A 27623-nucleotide genomic window follows, 5' to 3' on the forward strand; every position below is an offset into this window, starting at 1 on the left:
TTACTGGACCGTAGGTGCCATGAACACGGCTGTGAGCATCAAGAAGTTGGGGGCCTCTTCCCACCTGAATCCCCAGCGACTCAAGAATGGAGTCTGGAACTCACAGTAAGTACTTGGTATCCAGTGACTGACTGAGGCAAAAAGGAAGTGGGAGCTCAGGGGCCGGTGTTCGGAGCCCCGCAGGCTGTGGCTCTGGTTTCTTTATATGAGGGGGACGGAGGGAAGGTGAAGAGGCGAGTCATGACCCTGTTCTCAGTTTCCGCGACAATCGCTGCGGGCTCGAGTAACGAAAGTGGAATTCATCGATGGCTGGACCGTGTCCGGTGTGTGTGTGTGTGTGTGTGCTCAGCCCCTCGTGGTAACCGGCTCGAAATCCCCGTTTTTCAAAGGCAGCTGAGAGCCACTCCATTGGAGCATCACTCACACGCTTAATGGGAGACGTCGAAATGCCTCTTTTGAACAGTGACAAACACCCCCTCCCATCCAGCGGCGACGTGCACGTGACAATCTTCGGTCTCTCCCAACTACGTGGAAACTTGGAATAGGTCTGCGGGCTGCACACAGCTGGGCGCCAGGGTCCCCGCCCCCCGCGCCTTCTCATCACTGCCCGGGCGCTGATCCTCCGGGAGCAGGGGGCCCCCGCGCGGCCGCTGCACCGCGCCGCCCTTGCCCAGTACCGCGGCTTTCGGGCTTCCGCACCGCCCGCTGCGTCCTGCCGCTAGGGAAGCGGCTCCCGAGGCGGTGGCGGCGGGCCCAACGCCGGCCCTCGGGCCCGGGCCATGTGGGACCCGCGGGCAACTAGGTGCGTAAGTGGCGCGGGAAGCGCGGGGGGCGCCTCGGGTCTTCCACGTCCCTCGCCTCTTCCTAGAGGGAAACGGCTGCGCGCGGGGGCCGGCGACCTCCGAGGCAGCACCCGAGCAGGCCATCCCTGTGGGCCCTGCGCTCATCCAGGTGCAAACCCGGGCCTGTTGCGCGGGGTCAGGCGCGGGGGTGGCTCTGGCCTTCTGAGCCCCAGGGGACGAGGGGACGAGCTGCGACAGGACTGCAGAGGCTCGTGGCCTGCCTCGTTCCCACCAGGGTACAGAACCTGCGGCTCCGGGTCTCACCTCCCACCTCCTTGGGAGGACCCCAGGGCTGCTAGTATGTTCTAATGAGAAGACCAGTGGATGCGCCCCGGACACACTCTTGGGCTGGGAAGCGCCCTGCGCGGGGCGGGATTTGCCGGGAACTTGGAGAGTCTGGTCGATTCCCGGCTGCTGTAGGTTCGCGAATCCAGCCCTGGGCAGGCCTCTTCCCCAGCCCGCCCGATCGATCGTGAGCGGGACTTGCCAGAAAGGGGCTTGCTTCACGGTCTACAGTCCTCGGCCAAATGAGTCTAGGGGCAGGGGAAGAGCAGGGGACCAAGGCCGAGAAGCGGAGTCCCCAGATGCCCAGTCTCTGCTTCAGATCGTTTTCAAACGTGGGCTCAGAGCCTGGGAAGGCGCACTCCGCCCCCTGCGGCCGCGAGCCCAAGGAGAGCCCTGAGCTTTTGCAACCTTGCTGAAATTGCACCTATCTTTCCGCGTGCAGCGCAGGCCAGCTCCCCTTCCAGCTGGGAGTCGTTTCTGGAAGGCTGTAAGCTTTGGTGCTTCCTAGCGAAAAATTTTAGGGAGATGTGCAATTGAAAAATAAAGAAAAAAAATTAAACAGAGAAAGGGGGCTCTGAGATCTCTAATCCCCAGCATTGCTGTTAGCCCAGTCAACCTTAGCTGGAAGATCAGGGAGCAAAGAACCTTGCGTTCCCAGCACCCAAGTTCTCCCATGGCTGTCTGTGCTGAGTCTCCCTGGTGCCAAGCACCTTTCTGAGGCAAGGCTGTTACACGGATGGCTTGGTCTTTTATTGAGCATCCTGTTTTGTACCTTATAGGAAGTACTACCTTGTAGAGGAGACAGAAGTTTGTTTCAGCTGTTTTCCGGTCAGCTCTGTTTTGTAGAATTGCATGATCGGTGCTTGAGTTCTCAGTACCGTTTGCTGGCCCTCGCATTCTCCACAGGGCATGGAGGTGGGATGAGTGTGTGTGGCATTCATCCAAAGTCAAATCCCCCTTCTTCAGGTGTATGGGTTTCTCAGTCCTCTTTTGACCAAGACCCACAATAGGAACCACACCCACCCACGTGCATATATAAGCATGAAACTGCAACAAGAGCTCCACAGTGTATTTATTCTCTCTACAGGGTGAAGCACAGTGACATTTTCTGTCCTATTAAAAAGCTAATCATAATCCATTAACTTGATTTTATGACCAACTAACCAGTTTAGGTGGCAACTGCAGGCTCTCTTTGGAGCACCTCAAAGAGGCTTAGGAGAACACCGCCATTTCCTTGGGAAGTAACCGTTGGAGCGATGAAGGAGGCTGATATCCATACTCGAGTAAGGAAATTCATACTTGAGTAATGAGAGTACCATAGGACATGGCTGTGTGGGTCATGCCAGTAGCGTCTGCAAAGGCAAGCTAGAGGATGCTTCTGGTTACTCTGGTTCTGTCTGTCTGCCCACACCAGCTGGTTGTCTACCTTGAGCTCAGTGGGGCTTTGTGTGAGTGCTGAGGAGATAGGGGAATAATGGCTCCTTGTCATTATGCCTGTTTTCTTTTGAATTTTATTTATTTTATTTTTTTTTTGGAGAAGGAAGTAGAGTGCTTTAATGCTGCCACAAACTCTGGATTTATAAATTCGAAAGGGGATTCTTTAAGTCTCTGCTCAGAATTTCACAAATGCAGTGTCAGGAATGGGGCCATGAACATTTTATAGATGAAGAAACCGAGGCCCATCACTTGTTAGTCATTAGTGGCAAATCAAGGAATATATATATATATATATATCCTGACTTCCCAGAGCATGGCTCTCAGCGACCAAATAGAGACTTTGTGAGATTCTTAAACTTCTCTTTGCTGATTAGTTTTGTTTTTCTGTGGCTGCTACGAAAAGCCCATTACTAAGGTATATGCCCTTGTATTATTATTGTTATTTTTTTGCTTGTTAGGATGAAGCTTCTTTTAGCAGCCAAAGTAGAACCCGCAAGCCTTATGTTTGGGTGGGGAAGGTAAAATGATCCTGAGGATGTTTTTAAGACCTGAAGTGGAGGTTGGGGGTGTGGGCCTCCAGCGGTTGTCAGGAATGTGGCGTTGTTTTAATTAACCTTGAGGAACAAGATCTTTGCCCTTTCAGATGGGGAAGTGGGGCTGACAGGTCAGAGCTTTGCCTTTGGTTTCCCTTTGCCTTTGCTGTGTCAGTGACACAGATTACTGTGGGTTCATGGCTTTTGTAACAAGTTTCCTTAGAGTGCACGCTGAGGTTCTTAAGGTCAAAACATCCTTACTATAAGAAATCTTTATAAGAAAGAGGAATTGGGGGAAATGGATAGTTTTAGTAAAGATGACACTCTAAGTTACAGCAGAGATTGATTATAGGGACAGTGGTGATGGCAGAGAGAGATTCAGGTTTAAAATAAAAAATAAGTGTCGAACCAGGTAAACAGGCACCTTGAACCCCAAAATGTCACAGTGCCTACACCGAGAGCAGTGTTCTTCTTTTTGTCAGTGGGGTTGTCCATGCTGCCTGACCAGACATTTTTCTTGGTCTCAAATTTCTTAACTAAGCATTGCCTTGTTTCCTTGTTTTTATGGAAAATCTGGAAGTGGGAATGCGCCTTACCTGTGATAGCTTGACCCAGTTTACGTGAGTGGACTCCACCTTTTGCCTTGGTGTTGAACCTTTGTATCAGTGCCCCTCTGGACTCACCATGACATGTGTCTGCAAGCTGGTGGGACTCCTGTGTGTGTGTTGGACCCAGGCCACATCTGGCTTTAGCTGTGACTGTGTTTGAAGTTCCGATGACATTTAGATTGAGATGTTTATATTTTTGTAGGCCCTGGATCCTCCTGTCAATGGAAAGGGGGCCAATTGCTACCTCTAGAAAATGGTGATGACATTTCGGAGGTGTAGGGGCGGAAAAGTTCTTTCTCCCTTCTTCCCCGCTAGGTTCTTTGGCTGTTCTAGTAGTTAAACTGACATAAGACAGATTAACAGGAGGGAAACATTTAATTTTGTACACATGGGAGCCCCATAAAAATATGAGACTCAAAGAGGTGTCCAAAGCAAGAAGCTTTTATACCTTTTAGACAAAGAAATAATGCATTTGCGAAAAATTGACAAGACAAAGGGTTTGGGTTTGGGGTAATCAATTGGTAAAGAAGTAACAAGGTTTGTTTATACAGCCTCCTCGCCCCTAAATTCCCTGTCTCTGGTGATAAGGATGTCTCTCTACCCTCCTGGTACCGGGAGGGTACCTTTCACATGGAGATTTATCTTCTGCTTTCAGGAAGATAAAGAAGGGTCAGAGTCCTTCTTACACCAGCTGTTTCTCAAATACCCTTAATTCAAAATAATCAATACGCTGATGTAACAATTTGGGGTGGCATATTCAGCTTCGCTTCAGAGGATGCCAGGCCATTTGGGAAGAAATTTCGCAACACAGGGAATATAGAGAATCACAGTGCTATACGGGCAATTTGATTCACTGTGAGAATTCTCAGATCACAGCCTCGAACTGGGGTGAGCTTCACGTCCAGGTGTGGCCGCCAGTGCACTCTCCTTTGGTCACCGTTGGACCAGCTCATCTCTGCCCATCAGGGCCTACTCTACCTGGAGAAGTCAAAAATCAGTGACTTCCAGGGCTCACTCAAGTCTGAACTCATTGGCCAGGTGCCAAGGGTCCCCATAAACCGTCCCTTCAAGACTTCCTCTCTAATATGCCCTTTCTTCTCCCCTCAGTGTCTTACCTCTTTTCACCTGTCTATGCTTTCTTATTTTTGTTTAAGGCAGTTCCACTCCCCACATATCTCAGTGCCCTGTATAGGCCTATGGAGGATGTAAACATATAAGACATAGGTAGGCGCTGCTCAAGGTGGTGAAACAGAGTTAATGCCAGGCTGACCTGTGAGGAAGGATTAATGGAGATGCAGATGAGCACGCCCAGAGAGTTCCCTGCTCCTGAATCCTTCCCAGGAGGAAGTATGAGAGGTCAGTTTTGAGTTGTGCCTAAATAGATGAAGAGAACTTCTAGCAGGCAGATTGAAGGGTGCCAGGAGGGAGAGAGGCGTATTCTAGGTAACAGGAGCAGCTTCTTTTTAAGAATAATGGTGAGCAAAAGGGTGTATACTTTAAACATCAATATAATAATAATAATAATAGTTGATCCTATGTCAGGCTGTATGGTAAGTGTGTTTCATATATATCTTATTTAATTCTCACAGAAATATTACGAGCAATCCCCATTTTATAGACCTCCCTGTACCAGAATGTAAGCTTCATGAGGGCAGCAGTGTTGTGGTCAGTCTTGCTCATTCACGTATCCTAAGCATCCATCAGAGTGCCTGGCACACAATTAGCACTCACTCAATATTTATTGACTGACTGAGGAAATGGGGAGTCCAGGCTTGTAGGCAATACTATCCCTGTTTTCCAGTGAGGAAACTGAGGCCTAGGGTTAAGTGAATTGGCTACCTGACATCAGGCCTGGAAGAGGTAAAATAAGACTTGATCCCAGGCTTCTGGACTTTCTCTGCTATCAGGGGGACACATTTACATCCTTCTATCTTCCTGGCACCAGCCCCAGCCCTGTTACATTGTTGTGCAAAGGTGTGGGAGAGGCAAGGAGCCAGATGAATTTGTGGCTACAATATTGTGGGCATATAGTTTGGAGAATGTTGAAGGTAGTTGAAATGTGTGTGTGTGGGTCTTAGAATGGGAATCGAAGCTTTTGGGGCTTTATTCTAAATGGGGTTAGAAGCCATGGAAAGTGTGGTGTGCATGAGTGTGTGTGTTTGTGTGTGTGTGTGTGTGTGTGTGAACACACAGTTTTATTTAGAAGGCTGGGAGTGTGGATAAATACATCTTTCAGCCTGGCCTCTTTTTTCAAGGCCAAGATCAAGGTTCCATGTTTCAGGAAACTGTCAGCTAGTGTCAGAACTGAGGCTAGAACTCAGATTCTCCTGACACTGTTAAGGGACTGCCCTTCAGGTGTCCCTGTCTGGGGGAGACTGTTTTGTGTATGGGGAGCTCCGGGGCACCTTGGGACCCTCCCGATGCCACAGTGGATGGTGTTTTAGCCTCTGCTGGGTTTCTCTTGACCTTCATATTGAGGGGGAATTAGATTACTCTGGTCTTGAGGGTGGGAGGTGGAATGGAGGCCATTAACCAGCATTTAACATTATCACAGAGGGACTTGGGGACATGGAGGGGAGGATGTCTGGGCTGCTATTATTCAACTCAGGTTCTTTGGTGAATGAGAAAGCACTTTGTTCCAGGGCTGCCACCGCAGGGTGGCTTTGTGCCCTCTGGGGCTGCTCTGAACTTTGCAAACTTTACCATCATCTCTAACTCCCAGGTGGGGGGGGGGGTGGGGGGGAAGGGGGTAGGGGGGGAAGGGGGTGGTGGTGGTGGGGGGGACCTAAATAAAGGTAATGTGGCAGTTGTAGGGCAGACTGGAGTTAACCCAGATACGGAGAGTCAACCTGTCCTGGCCGAGGGTTAAGTTCCTCATTTGTTTGTCTTGAGGCAGAGTGTGGAGTGCTAACTGCTCAGACTTCTTTGGGGTTGCTTTTGCAGGATTTGATTTTAATTTTAAAAGCCATCCTGCCTGTTTTCCCCAGTTACCCTCCACCCTTTGTTCACCGTCTCTCTCCAGGCTTGTGAACACAGATTTTGGTATCAGGCTTGAGTTTGCTCCTTGCTTGAAGTCTCTACACCTTGATTAAAACTGTTTTCTGACCTGTGAAATTGGGATAATAATTATACCTCTCTCACTGGCATCATTAGGGATATTTAATGAGAAATTGCCCGAGAAAGGCTTAGCACAAGGCCTGGAACATAGAACATGCTCAATGAATTTTATTTGTTATCACACAACTGCCTCGGACTCCTCTCATTCAAATAGCAAAACGGAAAAATGCCCATCTGTGGCACACACTGGGGAGAAATTACACCTATCAATGGCCACCAGCTGGGAGGGAGGCCTCCTTATGTCCTTTCTCTTTGTAGGTCACATGATTGAGACTCCACTGCAGAACCAGGAGTTGAAATTGATCTGTCTTTGCCCTTTAGCGATATTTCTTGAGCACCTTCCAGGGGCCTGCTGTGGTGTTAGGGCTTGAAATGACTCTTTCAATGTCCAAACCATCTGCACACTATCCAAGACTAAAACGTGCTGTAAGGTTCTTAGCTCATCCTTCTTGGGAATGGCTTTCTTTCGTCTGAATTTACATTTTTCCTCCTTTTATTGGAATTAAAATATTTCTTCTTTTGTGCAGTTATGGGGGTAGTAGACAGTACAATTTTTTTTTTTTTTAAGTTCTTGTTTGGCAAAATAAAGAGTTGGCAACCCTATTTAGGTTCCCTTAGATTTCTTTTCTGTGTGTGCAAGTGTTACTTTTTACCAGCTCCAAACTAACTATAGGATTACTCTTGTTTTGAGCATTTCTAAATCTCTGGGACTATAATATCACACGGGAATATGTAGCCTTGTTCACTGACCATCGAATTCTCAACAGGTGCTTATAAATGTGTAAACATCTTTCTCCTTTGTTTTTCCCAAGTAGCCAGCAGCTTTGGGAATTTTATTTTAGTTGGGTTTATCTGGTGGTTTCTGGCTTACACTTTGTGTGATTGGCTTTCATTGAATTTGTGTGCTCCAAGGGAACATCTAACAGTTCAGCATTTCTTGGCATTCCAGGAGGTGGTCAGAAATCCAATACCACCAGTGAAATCATCTAGTTTGAATTAAACCCCTAAACCTTTCTTCCTTCCCCATTCCTCTAGCTTACTCATCTGTCTCTGATAAGTAAAGAAACAGCCAGAAAATCATTTATTCATACAACGATGAGCCCTTGGGTTGCAGAAATAAAACTTAGTTAAGACTTAGTTTCTGCCTTAAGAGCTCAGTCTATTGGGGAAAGCAGAAAACCAAAGGTCTAGCATGGAGCTTTGGACGCCTGGCAAAGGGTTGGGGGCAGGATACCCATGATCTAGACCTTGTTTAATGTGAAGTGGTAGAGAGGGGTGAAATAGGCTAGCCACTCTTGCCTCTTTTCTTCCTTTCTAGTGAATGAAGGAAAAAAACAACTACTTAGGCAAAAAGAGGCGAGTTCTGGAAGACTGCTGATGTCTTTGGGAATTAGGGAAGGGACAGGGGCACAGCTGGGCCTCAGGGGCAGTGGTATGTGGAATGGTGGGGCCCCAGAAGCCTCCTCTTTCTGCCTCTCCTGTCTCTGGGTATAAGTATCATATTCTCTCCCCCCAGAGTGGCTTCTTCGCAGGGTAGGGGGGCAAGGCCACCCCCCTCTGGAGGCTCCTACCCCATCTGCCATCACTGGAGGAACTCCTCCCAAAGTTCCAGTTCAAACACCCCGATGGCAGGGCTGCAGCCTGCACGTGTGGCACATAGAGCACACATGCAGGCCCACCTCTGCACTCGGCTGTCCCCTCAGAAGGCCTTTGTGGTGAGCTGAGCTGCCATCCCGGAGCGTGCTTCCCATGGTCTGTCCTCCAGCTGAAAAGGGTTTATTAGGGCCTGTGAGCAGGTGTGGGGCTATTCTTCCCAAAGGAACAATCACAGTAGATTTAGGACCACTTTCTAATGGTCCAGCACTGACCCCTCCCACCTTTCATTCAAGGCCTTGAGTCTCACAGATTCCCTCAGCTGTAACTGCTTAACTGACTGGTAATTTCAGGAAAGCCCTGTGAAAACAGGCAAATACGAGGGCTATGTTTTTAACAAATATTTTCTTTTTGCTGGGTCAACAAAGCAAAGGTTCTGTAAATGTTTCAGGGTTTGCACTCAAATTACATGCATGGACTGTCACGGCCCGTACCATTATCCTGAACCATCGTGGACCAGGGGCAAAACCCGGGTTCTGGTCCTGGCTGTCCTGCCCAGCCGCAGGTAAGCCGGGACCTCACCTCTGGTGCTCACTGCTGTGTGACCTAGGTCAGGCCCTCGAATCTCTGAGCCTTGGGTTCCTTACTTCGCAAATTTTAGTCCAACCATCTCACTTTATTAAATCCTTTATACTTACCTGATTCTGTGAACATATTCAGAGAGGTGTTGTTTTAGTTTCCTAGGGCTGCAATCACAAATTACCACAATCTGGGTGATTTAAAACAACAGAAATTTATTCTCCCATAGTTCAGGAGCGTTCTCCCCTTTCCCAGATCTACTTCCCAAAGATCCCCCCTCTTACTAGTTTCATAAGTGTCCTTCAGAAATTCTCCTAATAGATCAAGTCCACACACATACGCACATATACACATACACCCTTAAGCTCTCCAAGTTGCTGTACAAATTCTTCTCCAACTTGCTTTATTCACCTTATTAGCATATTTTGACATCTCCTCCTATTTATCTAGATCTACCTTAAGTTTTTAACAACTGTATAGTGTTCTGTGCGAAGCTGTACCATTGTTTATATAAATATCTCCAGTTGTTGGACTTTTGGATTTGTATTGTTTTTGCTTTACAAAGAAAGAGGCAGTGAATATCCTCACATACTTGAACGAAATATGTTTGTAGAATTAATTCCAAGCAGCTGAAGAGCTGTATGAAAAGTTTGTGCATTGAACACATCTATACACAGATGCCACACCACTTATTCCTGCCGTCAGCAGTAGGGGAGTGGCTCGGCCCATCATTTTGCTGATTTAGGTTGTTATTAAACTATTTGGAGGACTTTTTGATGTACAGAAACTTTCAATTTTTTATGAATTCGTGTCTATCGCCGTGTGATTTTTGTTTTTGTTGTCATTAGAAGAATGGCTTTCTCAAATGTGAAGATTATGTACAATTTCTTTTCCTTGCGTTAAAACTTTTGAATTTATGTAATTCAAGAATCAAAAAATATAAAAAGGTTACAGTGAAAAGGAAGGAGTAGGTCTCCCTTCTTAGCCCTCCACCCCACCCCCCAATAAGGGTAAATAATTTTATTTCTAATGGATCCTTCCAGAACTTCTTTATACACATACAAGCAAATGTGAATATATATTCTTATTCAGCCCTTTAAAAAATTTTTTTGCACAAAAGGGAGTATAACGTACACACTGTTCTACGTTTGTTTTTAAAAAGTATATTTTGGAGATTATCCCAGATCAGTACATGGAAAGCATCTTCATTCCCCTCTCTCCCTCCCTCCCTTCCTTCTTAAACACTTGTGTAGTAGTCTGTGTGGGAACTGCATTATAATTTGTTAAACCGACCCCCTGTTGATGGGCTTTAAGCTTGGTCTCAGTCTTCTGCTATCACAGCAGTTTGACAGTGAATAATCTTGTACATCTGCCATTCCTTGTGTGTGTGATCCGTTTGTAAAATTGATCCCCAGAAGTAGAATTGCTGGGTCAAAGGCCATATGTATATGTCACTTAGTTAAGTATGATCAAATTTCCTCCTAGAGCAGTTGAAGATGATCTAAAATTTGTATCTATGTTTTTCTCTTAGTGCTTTTATGGTTTCTTTTCCCCAATGCTGAAAAAAGAGAGAGATTTGCATGTGATAAAAGGCACAGATTTCAAATGTACTGTTCAATGAGCTTTAACAAATATATACACCAATGTGGTCACCACCCCTGCCAAAATAGAGAATATTTCCACCCCCTGGAAAGTGCATTAGTGCCCCTTTCCAGCCAATAGCCCTTCCTCACTCCCTCGGCAGCTACTCTGCCATTTCTTAGATTTGCCTGTTCTAGAATTTCATCTAAGTGGAGTCACAAAGATACATTCTGTTTTTCTTTAAAACATTTTTTTTTTTTTTTAGGGAATATTGGGGAACAATGTGTTTCTCCAGGGCCCCTCAGCTCCAAGTCGTTGTCCTTCAATCTAGTTGTGAGGGCGCAGCTCAGCTCCAAGTCCAGTTGCCGTTTTCAATCTTTTGTTGCAGGGGGCTCAGCCCACCATCCCATGGCGAGAATCGAACTGGCAACTCTGTTTTCAGAGCTCGCTCTCTAACCAACTGAGCCTTCCGGCTGCCCCAAGATACATTCTTTGGAGTCTGGCTTCTTTTGCTCAACACAATATTTTTGATATTCTTTATGTTGCTGTGTGCGTCAGCTGCTTGTTTCTTTTAATTGCTGTATTATTTTTGTGTTTTTTAGCTTAATACTTATTTCCTTCATTTGGACCAAATTTTGGTGTATGGATATGTATTAGTTTCCTAGTGCTGCCATAACAAATAACCACCAATTTAGTGGCTTAACACAACATAAATTACATAATCGTTCACAGTCTGTAGGTCAGACAGAAATTAGCCTGGCAGATTTCACAAAGCTGAAGTCAAGGTGTTGGCTGGTTGGGCTCTTGAGTCTGCAAAGAATTCTCGTCCAGGCTCATTCATGTTGTTGGCGGGATCCAGTTCCCTGCAGTCTAGGGCTGAGGTCCCTGTTTCCTTACTGACTGTCACCCAGGAGCCTCTGTTAGTGTCCAAGGCCACCTGTATTCCTTGTCACATTGCCCTCCCCTCTGTCCTCAGGCATGCAGTGATGGGTCAGGTCTTTCTCATGTTTCCCAGAGTCTGCTGCATCTCCCTGCCTTGCTCTTCCCTGGCATCTCTGTCTCTGGCCAGAGAAAGTTTTCTGCTCTTAAGTGTTCATGTGACCAGAGTGGGCTCACCCGATCATCCGGGTCATCTCTTTATCTTAAGGCCTGCAGTCTTAATGACATGTACCAAGTCCCTTTTGCCATGTAGGGGAACGTATCCACAGGGTCTGGGGTTTGGGGCACGGACATCTCTGGGGGGAGGTGTCCGTTATTCCATCTACCATGTGGTATGAAGTAGAAATTTAACTCCTATTCCAGATATTTAGCCAGTTGCACCAACTGATTCATCCTTTCCCTGTCTCTTTAAAAAGCCACATTTGTCACACATGCAATTCTTTTATAGTATATGTTCGTTTCTGTATATTCTGTTTATTCCATGGATCTGCTTACTCTCATGTTCATATCCCTCTTTCAAAATTAGATACATTTGAAAATGCATTTTTAAATGTTAGACAATGTTTTCTCTTTTTATTGTAACTATCTTGGCTATTCTGGCTTGTTTATTCTTTTAGATGAAGTTGAGAATGCTTTCATTAATTTCTTTAAGTATCCTGTTTTTTTTTAATTGAAATTTTGTTGAAAATATATATTCAATCATTAATATGGAGAGAAGGTGACGTTTTATAGTGAATAGTGAATTTGCTCAGTAAGAAATATGTTGGGTATTTTTAAAACTCAAGACTATTTTCTTGAGTCAAGTTATTTTTCTCCATGTTAGCCTTGCAATTTTATGAATGTTAGTGAATATTTTATCAGAAGCACTTAAAAAAGCTCTTATATATATGTATGTATATATATTATATATGTTATATATGTATATAATATAGATATTTACATTTTTTTTCATTAAAATTTTTCTTATTACCCTGGATTTTCCTTGAAAATCTGTGCCTGTTCCCTCAGGTTAGACAGATACAGGTTATTTTATTCTTGTGTTAATTTAAGCCTGTAAACATTAAATTGTAAAGCAGTGTGAATATAATTAACCTTCCCAGGAGTCCTCCTTCTGCTTTTCTCCACATAATGAAATGTTCCATTTATAATCTAGAATTTAATGAAAAACATTTTGAAGAACTGCTTAGTTGAAGGGCAAGAGTGAGTTGGGCTGAGGTGATTCAAGTCTGAATGTGAATGTCAGGGGGAGCTTAGGGCTTTAAAGTTGGCTGTATTAAAAATTCTAAAGAGCTACTCAGTAGGGATCAAACTTGAGTAGTAGAATACAACTATTTTATCCCCCTCTCAAATAAAAAACAAGTTGCTCTATGAAATCGTATCAGAAAATTTTCTTCATGCTTGCTTTGTAAGGTCAGTAGCAGTTTTCCCGGCTTGTACTTTGGTTTTGCAGGTCTTTCCTCCTTTTGTTCAGGGAGTAAGTAGGATAGAAACGTAAGGTTCTGTGTTTATGGGGGAGCTATGGAGAAATGAGCTACTTTCTAGGTGTAGTACTGTGTGCACTGAACAAGATGCTTGGAGAAGATCCGGCTCGGTTTACTCAGCACAACGTGTGACCCCACGCTCTGTCCGAAGTATGATGCAGAAGTAATTCCAAGGAACCTAGTTCCTGAGTGTAGATATTATTAGTCTCTATGTGTTAGGTGTTGTATGGGATAAAGACGGCACGATGCTCAGCGGTGGGAATAAGGTGGTGCCAGGAGAGTGGCAATACCCAGTCCCTGGGCAGAGACCCTGCGCACCAAAATTTGGGGCAACAACCCTCATATAGCTGCCGTTCTCTCACACAGAGGATTAAAGGCTGCATTTCTCACGGAGTAGAAAAATAATATTCCAGATGTTGCACCTTGGTTACTATTCTTTCTAGAACTGCACTCTCCAATAAAACTTTCTCAGTGAGGGTGATAGTGGGTATCTGCCCTGTCAGGTAGGGCAGCCATTAGCCACGTGTGACTACTGAGCACTTGACATGTAGTTTTCAAGCGTATTTAGTTGTAGTTCGTTTAAATTAAATGTAAATAGCCACATGTAGGTAGTGGGTGCCATATTGGACAGAATGTTCCAGATAGAATAGTATAGTGTAAAGCTCTAAATCACGGTGCTTTAACTCTGAGTAACAGAAAACCGAACATAAGCTTCTTTTGTCAAAGCCAGCAATCCCTGCCAACTTCCTCCTCCCCGGCCACCTGCCATTATTGAGCCAGACACTTGTTTTCCAGATTCCTCTTTCTGACCAGTGAAATACGTGAAGGAGTTTACTTGTGGGCTGGGGAAAGTTCCTCTTTTATCAATGAGATGAGTGGTAGCGGGGAGCCAGATGGTTGTCTTCTAACCCTCTATCCTGCCTTGACTGTATGCAGCGCCTGGACGTGTAGCACCATCTTCAATCACGGGGGACACAAAACCAGGCACCTACGCTGGTGTCTCAGGAGGATGAAGAGCTGTGTGCGCTCTTACCCCTGACGTCTGACGATGTGAGAAAATGTCTCCTCCTGATTCAAGCTACCGGCAGTCAGCTATTCTGTGGCCTGCAGCCAAATGCATCCTAACCGATGCACTCACAGAAACCAGTCCAGAGAATAGGCGGGCCTTAGGGTTCTCTCAAACTGAGGGCTCCCACATATTTTCCTGGGATTCCCTGGGCTCCGTCCTCTTCCTGTCAGCGTTGGCTCCATCCTCAGACCAGAATCAACAAGCTGCTGAAGTTCAGGGCTACACATCTACAGACTTGGTGTCTAGATTCGCAGCTCACTTCTACACTGGACAACAACACCCCACGTGACAGATTTGCTTCTGGAAGCTTGTTCAGAAAAGTGAGAAAAAATGTTCCTAGAGGCCTCCGACAAACGGCTCTTTAAGTTTCAAGGGCCAGAATTGAGCCCCACACCCAGTACTGAACCCCAATCCCTGGCAGGGAGACAGGATTTACTCATCTGACTCTCCTCAGGAACTAGGGGTGGGGTTGGCTCCCCATAAGGCTAGCAGTTCTGTGGGGAAAGGGTAGGTAAGAGAAACAAAACGGGGGTTCAGTCAGGCAGGAGTGCCACTTTAAAGGCCCCAGGAATGGTTCACTGTAGCCAAATGGGTGCAGTGTCCCAGCCTCCTGAGTGGTAAATACCGTTAATTGTTATTCAGGGCCAACTGTCAAATTTCTACAAAAAAGTTTAACCTGTGTTTTAGTTTTTACAATGACACCATGCTATCACTGGAATCTAATGAAATCTCCCATGCCACTTATTTGTAAAGCCCCCTTAGGCAGTTTATTTCCTGAGCTTATTACCGTGTGTGTGCTGTTGAATGGTGGCTGTTGGTGTCCAGGTCAGAGTCCATTCTTCTCCCTGCTGTCAAGTAGTGATATTATTGCTAAGAAAATGAGCTAAAGTGGGTCTCGCATTTGGTCATCTAGTGGTTACTTATTAAAAACAAAACAAATAACCCTTTACTTTTAAGATTGGTTTTGTTTGCACATCACAAGAGGACATTCATACAGCTTATATCGTTATGAAAATCACGCAGTCATCAGGAAAATGCTAATGAAAACCACAGGGAGATACCACATTGGTTAAAATTAAAAAGACTGACAACTAATATCAACAAATGTTGGCAATTTATACCCAGAGCACACTGCTATTGAGAGTAGAAATGTTTCCAACCATCTGAAAAACAGGCCGTCTTCTCCTAAAACTATATAGTTCATCTACTCTCTGACCTGGCGATTCCACCCCTGGGTGACGTACTCAAAACAAATACGGACATATATTCACTGGAAGACACATACAAGAATGTTTATAACAACTTTCTTCATAATTACCTCAAACTGAAAACCCAATGTCCATCAGTGGAATGGATAAGAAATAAATTGTGCTATAGTCATACAATGAAACACTGCACAACTATGAGAAATGAGCTACTGATACACACAGTAACATAGGTGAGTCTTACACCATTTTTAGGGAAGGAAACCAGACTCAAGCATTTCCACTGTAAGATGACAAGGTGTAAGAAGAGGCAAAACTAATCTATGGTTTAGAGATCAAAATAGTGGTGAAGGTGGGTTTAGACAAGGCAGGGGCGAGAGGGAACCTTCTGGAACCTGGAAATGTTCTATATATTGACTTGGATGGGTTACATGGGTTAAAAATTCATTGATCTGAGCACCTAAGATTAGTGCACGTAACACACATTACGGTGTTTTACCTCAATGACAATGTTAAAAAAAATTGGGCCTGTTCAAGGTAACAGTTTAGGACATTCCTCCTACACATATCTTTTCATTAACATTGCATGGTAATTGTACATGTATGTTGTCCGACGAGTTGACTGTCAGCCCAAAGACATTAATTGTATAATGTAGTTGTTTTTGTTGTTGTTTTCCTTTATGGTCATAGAAATTACCCTTTGAGTACCATAAACGATATACATGGGATGCCTGCTGGAGGATGGTTCTCCCTACCACCAGCTTTACTGAGGTATACTTGACAAATAAAATTGTAAGATTCTTGTAGTGTACAATGTGATTTGATGTTTGTACACACTGAGGAAGGATTTGGGAGATGGGTTTTTATTTCTGTCTTCTCAGCGGGGCCAGCACGTTAGCCTGGCTTTGTAAGATATTAGTATCTTGGCTGCCTTCCCTTTCCCGGATATGCATGTAAATCAGTACCACAAGACAGGGACGTTTTCGGTACCCTGCCATCTTTTTGGTATATTGGTGTAGCATAGGACATACAAGGAAAATAAATAGTTTTTCTGTCAAACTTCGAGTGGAAATACAAGTCTTGGAAATATTCTTTCACACTGGTGTTTTAATGCTTCTTTTTCTTCTTTTCTGGGTTTTTGGTTTGTTGTCATTGTACTTTTGAAAAATTTTAATTGTGGGAAAAAACCCCCACATAACATAAAAGTTACCATCTTAGCCATTTTAAGTGTACAGTAGTGTGAAGTATATTCACACTGTTGAGGAGAACTTTTTCATCTAGCAAAACTGAAACTCTATTCCTCTCAAACAATAACTCCCCATCACCTTCTCCCCCCAGCTCCTGGCAACCACCTACTTTCTGTCTCTACGAATTTGACTACTCTAGGTACCTCCTGTAAGTGGCATCCTACAGTATTTATCTTTTTGCGACTGGCTTATTGCACTTAGCATATGTCCTCAAGGTTCATCCATGTTGCTAGCATGTGTCAGAATTACCTTCCTTTTGGGGGTTGAATTCTATTGTACCTACAAATGTATACCACATTTTGTTTATCCATTCACCTGTAGATGGACCTTTTTTACTTTTAACATTTATTGTATCCCTTTAGTTTCCAATAGGATATCTATTCCAATAGGACAATAAGTGTTTCTTAACTATTTTTTTCATTATAGCCACTCCCAACCTTTTAAGAGATTTTTCCTAACACAGAGCTGTCCATTGCCTACGAAATTTTAATACCACAGATACACTGTATATCTATTTGTGTATTGTACATATATATCTATATCTTTTACATAAAAATGTTTACTCGTCAAGAACCATTTTTTGCTCCTTTCAGGGATGATATTGCCCCCTTGAGAATGCATATTATAGGGAAAATGCTTCCAGACTAACATATGGAGAGGCAGCCCCAAATTTGCTAAATAGTCTGATAATGAAAGAAATGGCACTTGAAGAAAACTTCAAATTCACCTCTGCTCTCTCTTTTCCCACTAACTCTCTATCTTCCCCACCCCTATCCTAAGTACTCCACCACCTTTAAACAAACAGACAACAAAAAAGAAGAAAAAGGCAACATCCTGACTTTGGTTTGGTTGTGGTAGAGAAGTATCTTTTCCAGTCAAGATGTACGGCTGACCTCTTTTCTAGAGAGGAGAATGGTTCTCTGTGACTGCTACCCCCACCCTGGCCCCCCAAATTGTGCTGTTGCTGGGACACTGTAATGGGTGCATGATGCTTTGTATGGCTCACAGGATATGTTTTCCTAAAGAATGTATTTCTACTTGGTACATCCTTGACAGTCACGAGTGACCCATTCTCAGGCTTTTGTGTATTTTTCAAAATTGTGGATTTTATAGCGCATATACTTTACCCCATTAGATTCAGTGGCATCAGAATGGTTGTTCCCAGGGGCTAGACTGTGTGTGGTGTGTGTGTGGTGTGTGTGTGTGTGTGTGTGTAAAAGAATATTCAATATTATATACATTTATATTTGAAAACAAAGCTCCAATTTTTGTAATGCAAAGTAAAGTTTGACGAAAAGATTTGGAGTTGATTTTTCCTGCCCTTTACTCCCAAGTAGTTCCATCACCAACTCTTACTGACTCTGCCTCCTGAGTTTCTTTTACATTGGCCTATTTCTTTCCACCTGGCCTGCAGCCGGTATGAGCCAGTTAGTTCTTGTTAATCCCCAGCTTAAAACCCTCTAGTGCTGTACTGTCCAATGTGGCAGCCACGAGTCACATGTGGCTATGTAAATTAAAGTTACTTAAAATTAAAGAAAACAAACTAAAAAAATAAATAAATAAATGAAATGACATGGAAGAAAATGAACAATTCAGTTCTGTAGTTCTAGCCATCTTTCCAATATATAATAGCCACACGTGGTTAGTGGTAACTGTACTGGAGAGTACACAATAGTTCATTCCCATCATCACACAAAGTTGTGATGGACACTGCTGCTTTCCCAGTTACATTTGAAGATGAATTACAAGACCCTCTGATGGCCCTCAAGATCCCAGGTTGCCCATCTATTCCAGCCAGTACCTATTCCTCCAGCTTCACTTCTGTCCTCTACTTACCTGACAGTTCTTGAACTGTGAAGCTCAGAGCCTTTGCATATACTGTTCCCCTTGCCTGGACACCTATCCCTACTCTTCCCTTAGCTAACTACTCATTGTCTGGATCTTGGCTTAAATGTCACTTTCAAGAAAGACCTGCCTTCGCCCCTGCAGTTTAGGTGATATTCTTCTTTTATATGCTTCCTTATGCTCTCTACTTTTTCTTCTTAAGATGAAAAAATCTATTAGCCATAATATTTGTGTGATTATTTAATGTCCATCTCCCTAATAAACAATAAACTTCTCAAAGGTGGGGATAGTGGTTGTCCTTTCACCGTGAACCCCCCAACGCCCAGTACACTGCCTGGCAGGGGGTAGATGCTGTGTAAATATTAAAATTGGGGTATTCTGAAAGTTATAGATCTTCTTGGGAGATACTTAAGTGTTGCGTGCGTATGTGAAAATTCTATCAAAGAGGCATAGATTTAAAAACAATCAAGAGAGCTCACATATTAGGGAGATAGTTATTTATGGTGTTTATTTTTTGCTGGAAGTATGAGTTTTAGGATGTAAATTTTCAAGAGTGGTTCAGAGCTGGACTCCTTAACTGGTTTTAGAATCACCATCTTGACTTTGGTGTTCTGTGTAGTTGGGGGCTAACGAGGCAGTAAACTGAGGCGGAATAATTTAAAGTTGATGGACGAAGGAGATTGGTTGGACTGGGACAGCCCTAGGTTTAGGGAAGGCTACTGACCTGGGCTTTGGTGGGCTGGGGCAGGCTGGTGAGAGAGCAGAGGTGGAGTAGCAAGGGGATCTGGTTTATCTTGTTCTGTCTGGACACCCAGGTAGGAAAGGCTTGCGCCTAACACTTCACATTTTCCAGAGGCCTTTTGAAAGATTTTGAGTGAGTTTCTTAAGAAAATTCCTACTCTTCTCCTACATTTGCTCCCCTTCCCCCAAGAAAAAAAGAAAGAAAAGCAAAAAAAACAAAAAAACAAAACAAAACAACAAAAAAACCCCACAAAACCAAATTGGAGTCCCCAGAATGAGTCTGCCTTTGCGTTCTTATCCTGGCCTCCTTCCAGTGGGAAGTAGGAAGGAGTCAGTTTTAAGATTTGTTCTCTCTGGTCCCAGTTGGAAACTGTCTCTACCCCTAGCATTGCAGAGTTGATCTTGGATTGTTGATTGCTTTTAGGGTCGTTTGAAAGGATTTTAATTAAAACAACAACAACAAAACAACAACAACAAACCGCCAAAATCTCAAACAGGGAACAAATTTGCTTTCAAGATTTCAAGTAGTACCCAGATAACATATAAAGGTAAAACGTCCCTCTGCCCATTCAGCTGCCCCTAAGCCCATCCCTGTTGGCAGTTTTTGCTCTATTCCTGCAAGTCAGGTATAGAATCTCATGTGTACATACACAGTGAGTAATAAAAACTACAACAACCTGTGTCTTCTTTCTTTCAAACTTCCTTGTTTTAAAATCCACCCAGTGCATTTGCATTTTTTTTTTTTTTTTTGCTTCTGTTTCCTTAGATGTAGCTATATAGCCCATGACATACCTGAATCCTGGATTCTCATAGGGACGTAGTGAAACTGACTGAAAGCCAACGCTGCAGCTGTCAAACTGTCTCTGTCTTTTAGCTTTTTGCATCATTAACAAAACTGAAAGTGCAGGGGAGTAAGTGTTTGGTGCCATCCAAACTATGACATACTGTAGTGATTTGACTGGGTGCTGACCTGTTGGCCTCTTTTTTGGCCCTTCAGAGTGTAGCTGAGCTCTTAAAGTCAGGCCCCCTATGTTTGGATTCCAGCTCTGCCGTTTTCTGTATGACCATGGCAAGTAGCTTAACCTCTCTTTGTCTCATTTTCCTTATATGTTAAATGAGGACACAATCATGCCTACTTCGTGGGGCTTCGTGTAAGAATGAAGTGACATAATGCTGTGAAGCACATAGTAGGGGCTCACTACACATTATCTATCAAGCGGATTGTTATTATGTTAAATTGTTACCACTTGTATTTAACAATTTCATTTTATAAATAGACCATTCTGTTGTTTTTAAAAAAAATAGACTCAACAACTGAGCCCTCTGTGTTCTAACCAGAGATAAAGAGCGTTCTTCCCTATAATGAGAACGGAACTGTCTATAAATCAATCCTATTAAGAAGCAAAAAGCCCTCCATGTGGTTGGCAATTCACTTTCCCCTGTGATGTGATTGTACCAAGAAAAAACAGAAACATAAGTGGATGAAAACATGTGATGTTTGCCCATATAACATTAAGAGCTCACTCTTGGTTTCTAGAGGAATATGAAAAAAAAATTCTGTATTTGTAAGTACAGTGGAAATATTTTATGCTTGAAATCTTTAATTAAGCCCTTTTAAAGAGTTTTATTTTAATAACATTGATTAAATGTTATTTAAAATAGTAATAACAACAGAATGGTATTAGTGTAAAAAGAGGCACATAGATGGTGGAATAGAATAGAAAGCCCAGAATTAAAAACCCACACCTATATGGTCAATTGATTTATGACAAAAGAGCCAAGTTATACACTGGGGAAAGGACAGTCTCTTCAATTAAATGGTGTTGGGGAAAATGGGACAGCCACATGCAAAAGAATGAAACTGGACCACTATCTTACACCATACACAAAAATTAACTCAAAATGGATTAAAGGCTTGAATGTAAGACCTGAAACCATAAAACTCCTAGAAGGAAACATAGGCTGTAAACTTCTTTACATAGATCTTGGTAGTAAGTTTTTGATCTGACACCAAAAAGAAAAGCAAGAAAAGCAAAATAAATAAGTGGGACTACATCATACTAAAAAGCTTCTGCAAAGCAAAAGAAACCCATCAACAAAATCAAAAGGCAACTGAATGGGAGAAAGTATTTGCAAGTCATATATCTGATAAGGGGCAAATATCCAAAATATGTAAAGAACTCATACAACTCAATAGCAAAAAAAAAAAAAAAGAAAAAAAGAAATCCCAAATAATCCAATCAAAAATAGGCAGAAGATCTGAATAGACATTTTTTTTTCCAAGGGAGACATCCAGACATCCAACAAGTCCATGAAAAGGTGCTCAACATCATTAATCATCAGGGAAATGCAAATCAAAACCACAATGAGATACCACCACACAACTGTTAGGATGGCATTATCAGACAAGAAATAACAAGTCTTGGCAAAGATATGGAGAAAAAGAAAACCTTGTATTGTTGGCGGAAATGACAATTGGTGCAGCCACTGTGGAAAACAGTATGGAGTTTCCAAAAAAAAAAAAAAAAATTAAAAATAGAACTAACATTTGATCCAACAATTCCACTTTTGGGTATTTATCCAAAGAAAACAACAACATTAAATTGAAAAGATGTATGAGGTCTGACAATTAAGTTCAAGAATTTGGTGTGATGATGTTGCTAACCTTTTTTTAGTATCAGAGGGCTTATTCATTATGAATTTGTACCAACTGGACAAATAGTTAACCAAGTTTACTATTTGGAAGTGCTGAAAAGGCTGTGAGAAAAAGTTAGACAACCTGAACTTTTTACCAACAATTCATGATTCTTTTTTTTTTATTAGTTTCAGGTGCACAAGACAAAGCAATACTTAGACGTTTATCATTTATATCCCGCACACTGTGAACAATTCATGATTCTTGCATCACGACAATGCACCAGCTCACACGGCACTGTCTGTGAGGGAGTTTTTAGCCAGTAAACAAATAACTATTGGAACAACCTCCCTACTCACCTGATCTGATCCCCAATGACTTCTTTCTTTACCCGAAGATAAAGGAAATATTGAAAGGAAGACATTTTGATGACATTCAGGACATCAAGGGTAATATGATGACAGTTCTGATGGCCATTCCAGAAAAAGAGTCCAAAATTGCTTTGAAGGGTGGACTAGGCGCTGTGTCAGTGCATAACTTCCCAAGGGGACTACTTGAAAGGTGACCATAGTGATATTCAGCAATGAGGTTTATAGCACTTTTTCTAGGATGAGTTCACAAACTTAATTGTCAGACCTCTTATGCACCCATGTTCATTGTAGTATTGTTTACAATAGCCAAGATAGGGAAGCAACCTAAGTGTTCATCGATGGATGAAAGGATAAACAGTGTTATTCAGCTATAAAAAAGAATGAAATCTTGAAATTTCATAGCATGGATGAACTGCAAAGGCATTATGCTAAGTGAAATACGTCAGGCAGAAAGACAAGTACCGTGTAATCTCCTTTATATATGGAATCTAAAACAAACAAACAGACAAACCCAAGCTCATAGACACCAAGAACAGATTGGTGGTTGCCAGAGGTGGGGGTGGGGAAAATGGGTGAAGGGGGATATAAATTTATTTTAAAAAATTTAAATGTCAGCCACATGGGGCTAGTGGCTTCTTTATTGGACAGCACAAGCCTAGAGCAGTTAGGGTGGGGATATCTATTGAGCTAAGCTCACTCTGTGCATCACTTACTCTTTCATTTAACCCTCAAAGCAGCCCTATTTCACTGATGAAGGAAGTGAGGCTTTCTTCATGCCCATGGTTACACAGCTAGGGAATGGCTGAGTGGGAACCAGGCGTGATGCTCCCATCACTAGGAGACGACGCTGAAGCACAGGCAGGGCCAGGTTCAAGACTGGGTATCAGAGAGTTTCCTCCCCAGTTGACCAGTGAGCTAGTAGAGAACCACATACCCCTGCTAAGGAAACTGAAATGTTGGGAAGCACTTACCTGGCCCCACGTGTGACTCATGGAGCTGACAGACCTCAAATTGCTGAATTCCAGCAATCCGACCTCTGAAGGGGCTCACGGGTCCACGTAAGGACCTCGGCCCACCCAATACCAAATAGCTCACCAGTGAATTTTGGCCAGGTAGAAGGTTCTAGCAAAACACTATTTTAGAAGGCACAGATGTGGAAGCCCACTGGGGGCTCCCTGAAAGAGAGTTTTGGGGTTTGAAGGTATCCCTGAGCTCAGATTTGCTTAGCTTCACTGATTGCTCAGTCTGCAATAGGGCTCCGTCTAGTGAGGCTTTGATAACATAGCCACCATATTTGTTTGCATTTGGGCTCTTTCCTGGAGAAATTAGGACCATAAACAGGTCCTGCAGATTCTGTGGAAATGTGGAGGGGCTTTCGTTAGATCTCACCCAGAATGGAGGTGGTGGGCCCAAGTTTCGCAGAAGAAAGGCACCCATTCACTGAGGCTGCCTTTGAGGGATGCTGCTGAGAATGAGACATTTGGTGACAACCAGAATGCCTCCCCACTGGCCAGTGACAAGGCTAAGTAGAGAGGGAATGAAAGTAGCTGAGAATCAGGCACCGAGGAAAGCCCAGAAGGACTTGGTAGCAGCCCCAATAAGTACCTGAGGCTAGACACCATTGTAGAAATAAGCAAGGATGGTTTTTAAGATATGCACGTTGATGACATGGCTTCCACTCCCTCAAACCCCCCTTCCTTGAGATGCCTGTGGGCAGCTTGCGAGATATAAAGAAGGACCGACTCAGAGCTGTTGCTTGGTGCCTAGAGTCGAGGTTCTCCATGAGGCCTATAAAACACATGTTTAATGGAATTAATAAATGAATGAAAGAAGAGCAGATCTCAGAGCAAAATTAATAAAAGGTGGGGGGCTCATTCTGCTTAGTGTAGGCAGAACTATCAAAACAAACAAAAAATAATTTATGGTCTGATTATTACGGTGGTACATTGTAGAGCAATTGGAAGTTCAGGAAGGCACGAGGAGGAAAATTAAAACCCTGCATAACCATGTTACTGGAGGGGTGGCCCTTCTCGGTGCAGTGTCTGGGCTTTGTCAAACCCAGTGGTATCTGGGTAACAATCCCAGTGGTGTGTGACTGTTCATATTTTGGCATATCTTCAGTACATACGTGAGTTTAAAATGTAATTTGGGATTATACACCTTTTGATGTAGCTTGTATTTTTCATTTACTAACTTAGCCTATCATTAAATGTTCTTTTACAATATGATTTTAAAAATAACTGCATGGTGTTACACCATATGGACCTTCTACAACTGATTGTAACCCACGTTATGGTGCATTTAGGGAGGGTTATTTCCAGTTTTTCACTGTGGCAAACATCCATGAGCCTAAATCTATCCATGATAGGGTATATTTCCCTGTAAGCAATATATGATAGCGCCCAGAATTGGGGTCAGTCTTTTAATCATTTTCCAATGATACCTCGTTGCTTTAATTTTTCATCTCTTGCTCACTAGTGAGGGTGATGCTGTTTATCCAGTCTCCATATATTTAACCATTACTTGTATTCCTCTGTGAATTGTCTGTTTAGGACCTTACACAGTTTGATCAGAGTATTGGGCTTTTCTTGTGGTGTAAAGCTATTTACAAAAGAGGAGTATTAACCCTTTGTTCGTTGTTACAGCAATTTCCTTTTTCTAGTTGTCTGATCATGGCCAATTTTAAGAAACAGTCACCGGACATGTATGGCTAACAATATTTGACAGAGAAATATGTTTGTATTCTCTAGTTCATCAATTCTTTTTTTTTTTCCCACGTTCTCCTCAGTCATCTCTGTGTAAATGTGAGCCATGGAATTGAGAGATTATTTAATGAAAAGTGTAGGTGGAATTTTGTCTTCTGACTTGTTTAATAACCATGTGCCTCGTTCTGATACAGCTCTACCTGAGGAATGCAACACAGTTAAAAAATCAAACAAACAAACAAACAAAAACCCATTTCCAATAAGCTCATATGGGTTTAAAATAAGCCACCACTTACGTCTGCTTGGGTCTGCTTCCCCTGTCCCCAAGCCCCTTACCAAGATTTGAAATGATAAAAAGAATAAGAACGATTATCTGTCCAAGAATTGTGTTGGTTTGCAAGGCCCCCAATAGGTTGTGTGACCCCACAGGTACATGGCATATGCAAATGCCTGAATTGTCCTTATTTAAGACCTTCCCCATCACCTTGCCTCTCTCTCTCTCTCTCTCTCTTTTTTTAAATTAAAGTTTATTGGGGTGACCCCTTGCCTTTCCTACGGCCATCTTGGGAGGAGGAAATCCTAAGAGACATCTCTGCTGGCCCCTACCTCCTTGCCATCTGCTTCTTGAGGTTCTCCAAGATGCTCTCCTCTCCGCTACCTTTGTTCAGTAAACACTTCCTGAGGCCCGTCATGTCAGCAGGGCCCCAGGGACTTCTCTCAGATTACCCAGGCCACACCAGAGAGAACCGATAAGTAACAGGCAACCTCTCTGGGTCAGATTTGTTACACCACAAGTATTTAAGTACCCATTATATCCTAGGCCATAGGGAGACAAATACGAATAAAACAGAAGTCATGACCTGAAAGAAGCAAGTGCTTCTTGGGGGCACAGAGAAGTAAGCAGGCGATGGCAAATTCAGAGACAAATCTCAGGGTCAAATACGTACTCTGGAGCTTATTTCATATATAGTGTTTTAGGAAGAGAAGAGCTCGGGAGAGGCAGGGGTTGTGGCCCTGCATCTTAGCCCCTTGTATGTGGTGGCTTTTAGAACTGTACCTTCCTCTCCAACGCACCTTCTGAGTAGAAGGATTCTCAGCTGAGTTCGGCTTGTATCACAGGCAATGTGATATTTGTGAAGAGCAGAAACCTGAATTTGAGGTCCGAACTGGGGAATGCCATTAGCAGATCCTTAGGCAAGTGGCGTGAACCTCTTTGAGCCTGTTTCCTCATTTGAACAGAGAGGACAATGCCTCCTTATGGGCAGGCTGTAGTGATGGGTAAAGGAGAGAGTAATGAGAGTGCCTGTTATGGGAATAGCTGCCACTTCTTGAGCCAAACTACCTGCCAGGATTATGTTGTCTTGTGCATGGAAGCAAACCTCCTTGGTCATTAATACAGAATAAATGGCATTGTTCTGGCCTGCCCCTGAGGTCAGAAAAGAACTGAGGAAGAAATGACCTGGTTAGACTCCTATCAGGTCCCATAGTGGTGAGGGGTGTTGTTAGGGTGTGCCCTCCCCTGGTGGGTGGGGCCAGAATGAACACACTGCCTCTCCTGACTTTCAGCAATGCAGATGTGAAAGGGACCTGGTCCCTGCGGGCCTGGCAGCCACTCTTTCCTCTGTCTCCTCACAGGATGGACCCCACAGCTTATGCTGAGCTGTTGAAAGAATCTGGCAACCAGGTTTTTAAGAATGGGAACTTCTCTTTGGCCATCAGAAAGTACGATGAAGCCATCCAGATTCTCCTGCAGTTATACCAGTGGGGGTAAGTGTTTGGATTTTTCTCTCCACTTTTTTTTTTTTTTTTTTTAAAGTAAGCGGTGACTCTTACTGTTGCTTTTCTCTTTATGTCTTAATGTTATTGTGTTAGTTTTTCTTATCACACTGCTGAGTTTCTGTTTTCTTTCTCCCCTACTTCCTGTTGCTTTTCTCTGTATTGTCAGCTGAGAATCTGAATAGAGAACACCAGAGTAGTAAGAGAAATAGAAAGTGAAACCTAGAGGATAGTAGATAAATATAACTAAAGTTTCCCTTCTGTCTGGTTCCTGGAACAGAGTTCCTGGTTTGACTGAAGTCCCCAAACTTCTCAGTTGTCATTCATTTCATCTTTTTGAGTACCTATGTCATTTATCCCCTAGGAGTGCACACTACTCGGGAACTAAGGCTTACTTCTTCCCCGGCACCTTCTGCTTCTAGTAAACCTATTCCTAAACATTTTAGTATTGTGACATGCTTAAAAATCATGGAGGGTCCCAAAGACTTTTTGTTTCTGTAGGTTTTAGCTGTCAATATAGTCTGTATTAGAACTGAAAACTGAGAGAAATTTAAAGTGTGTATTTATTTATGTAAAAATATCAACAATAAGTCCATATTAACATAAATAACATAAAGAAAAATAACTATATTTTCCAAAGCAAACAATTTGGTGGGAAGAGTGGCACATTTTATTATACATTTTTGCAGATCTCTTCAATGTCTGTCTCAGTAGAAGACACCTGGCTTCTCACACCTGCTCCAGTATTCAATCTGTTGCGATATCACATGTCATATACACTCTGGAAAATTCTCCGTGCACATGAGAGAGAATGAGCGTGAAAAAAGACATAATGTCTTAATGTTATTGTGTTAGTTTCCTGTTGCTGCTGTAACAAGTTACCCCAAACTTCGTAGCTTAAAACAGTACAGGGCTGGTTCCTAGTGGAGGAGAACCCATTCCCTTGTCCTTTTCAGCTTTGAGTGGCTGCCTGTTTTTCTTGGCGTGTGGCCCCTTCCCCCATCTTCAAAGCACATCATTGCAGTCTATGTCTG

The 27623-nt window shown here is 43.1% G+C and overlaps 1 protein-coding gene across 2 annotated transcripts in view; it reads left to right on the top strand.

Annotated features, from left to right (window-relative positions):
• Positions 1-504: 504 nt before the first annotated feature.
• The window catches only part of TRANK1 (tetratricopeptide repeat and ankyrin repeat containing 1), a 97837-nt gene continuing 70718 nt past the window's right edge, over positions 505-27623 (top strand). The window contains exons 1-2 of one of the 2 annotated variants that reach the window (XM_019727660.3): positions 505-802; positions 26449-26580. In XM_019727660.3, the coding sequence (XP_019583219.3) occupies positions 780-802; positions 26449-26580 (155 nt within the window). In that variant the 5' untranslated portion in view covers positions 505-779. Of the gene's footprint in view, positions 803-26356; positions 26581-27623 lie in introns of those variants that run through there. The other variant, XM_088798281.1, reaches the window with a different exon arrangement.

This window comes from Rhinolophus sinicus, chromosome 5 (assembly GCF_057876585.1).
Source record: "Rhinolophus sinicus isolate RSI-liver-muscle chromosome 5, RSI-T2T, whole genome shotgun sequence".
Classification (NCBI taxonomy): Eukaryota; Metazoa; Chordata; class Mammalia; order Chiroptera; family Rhinolophidae; genus Rhinolophus; species Rhinolophus sinicus.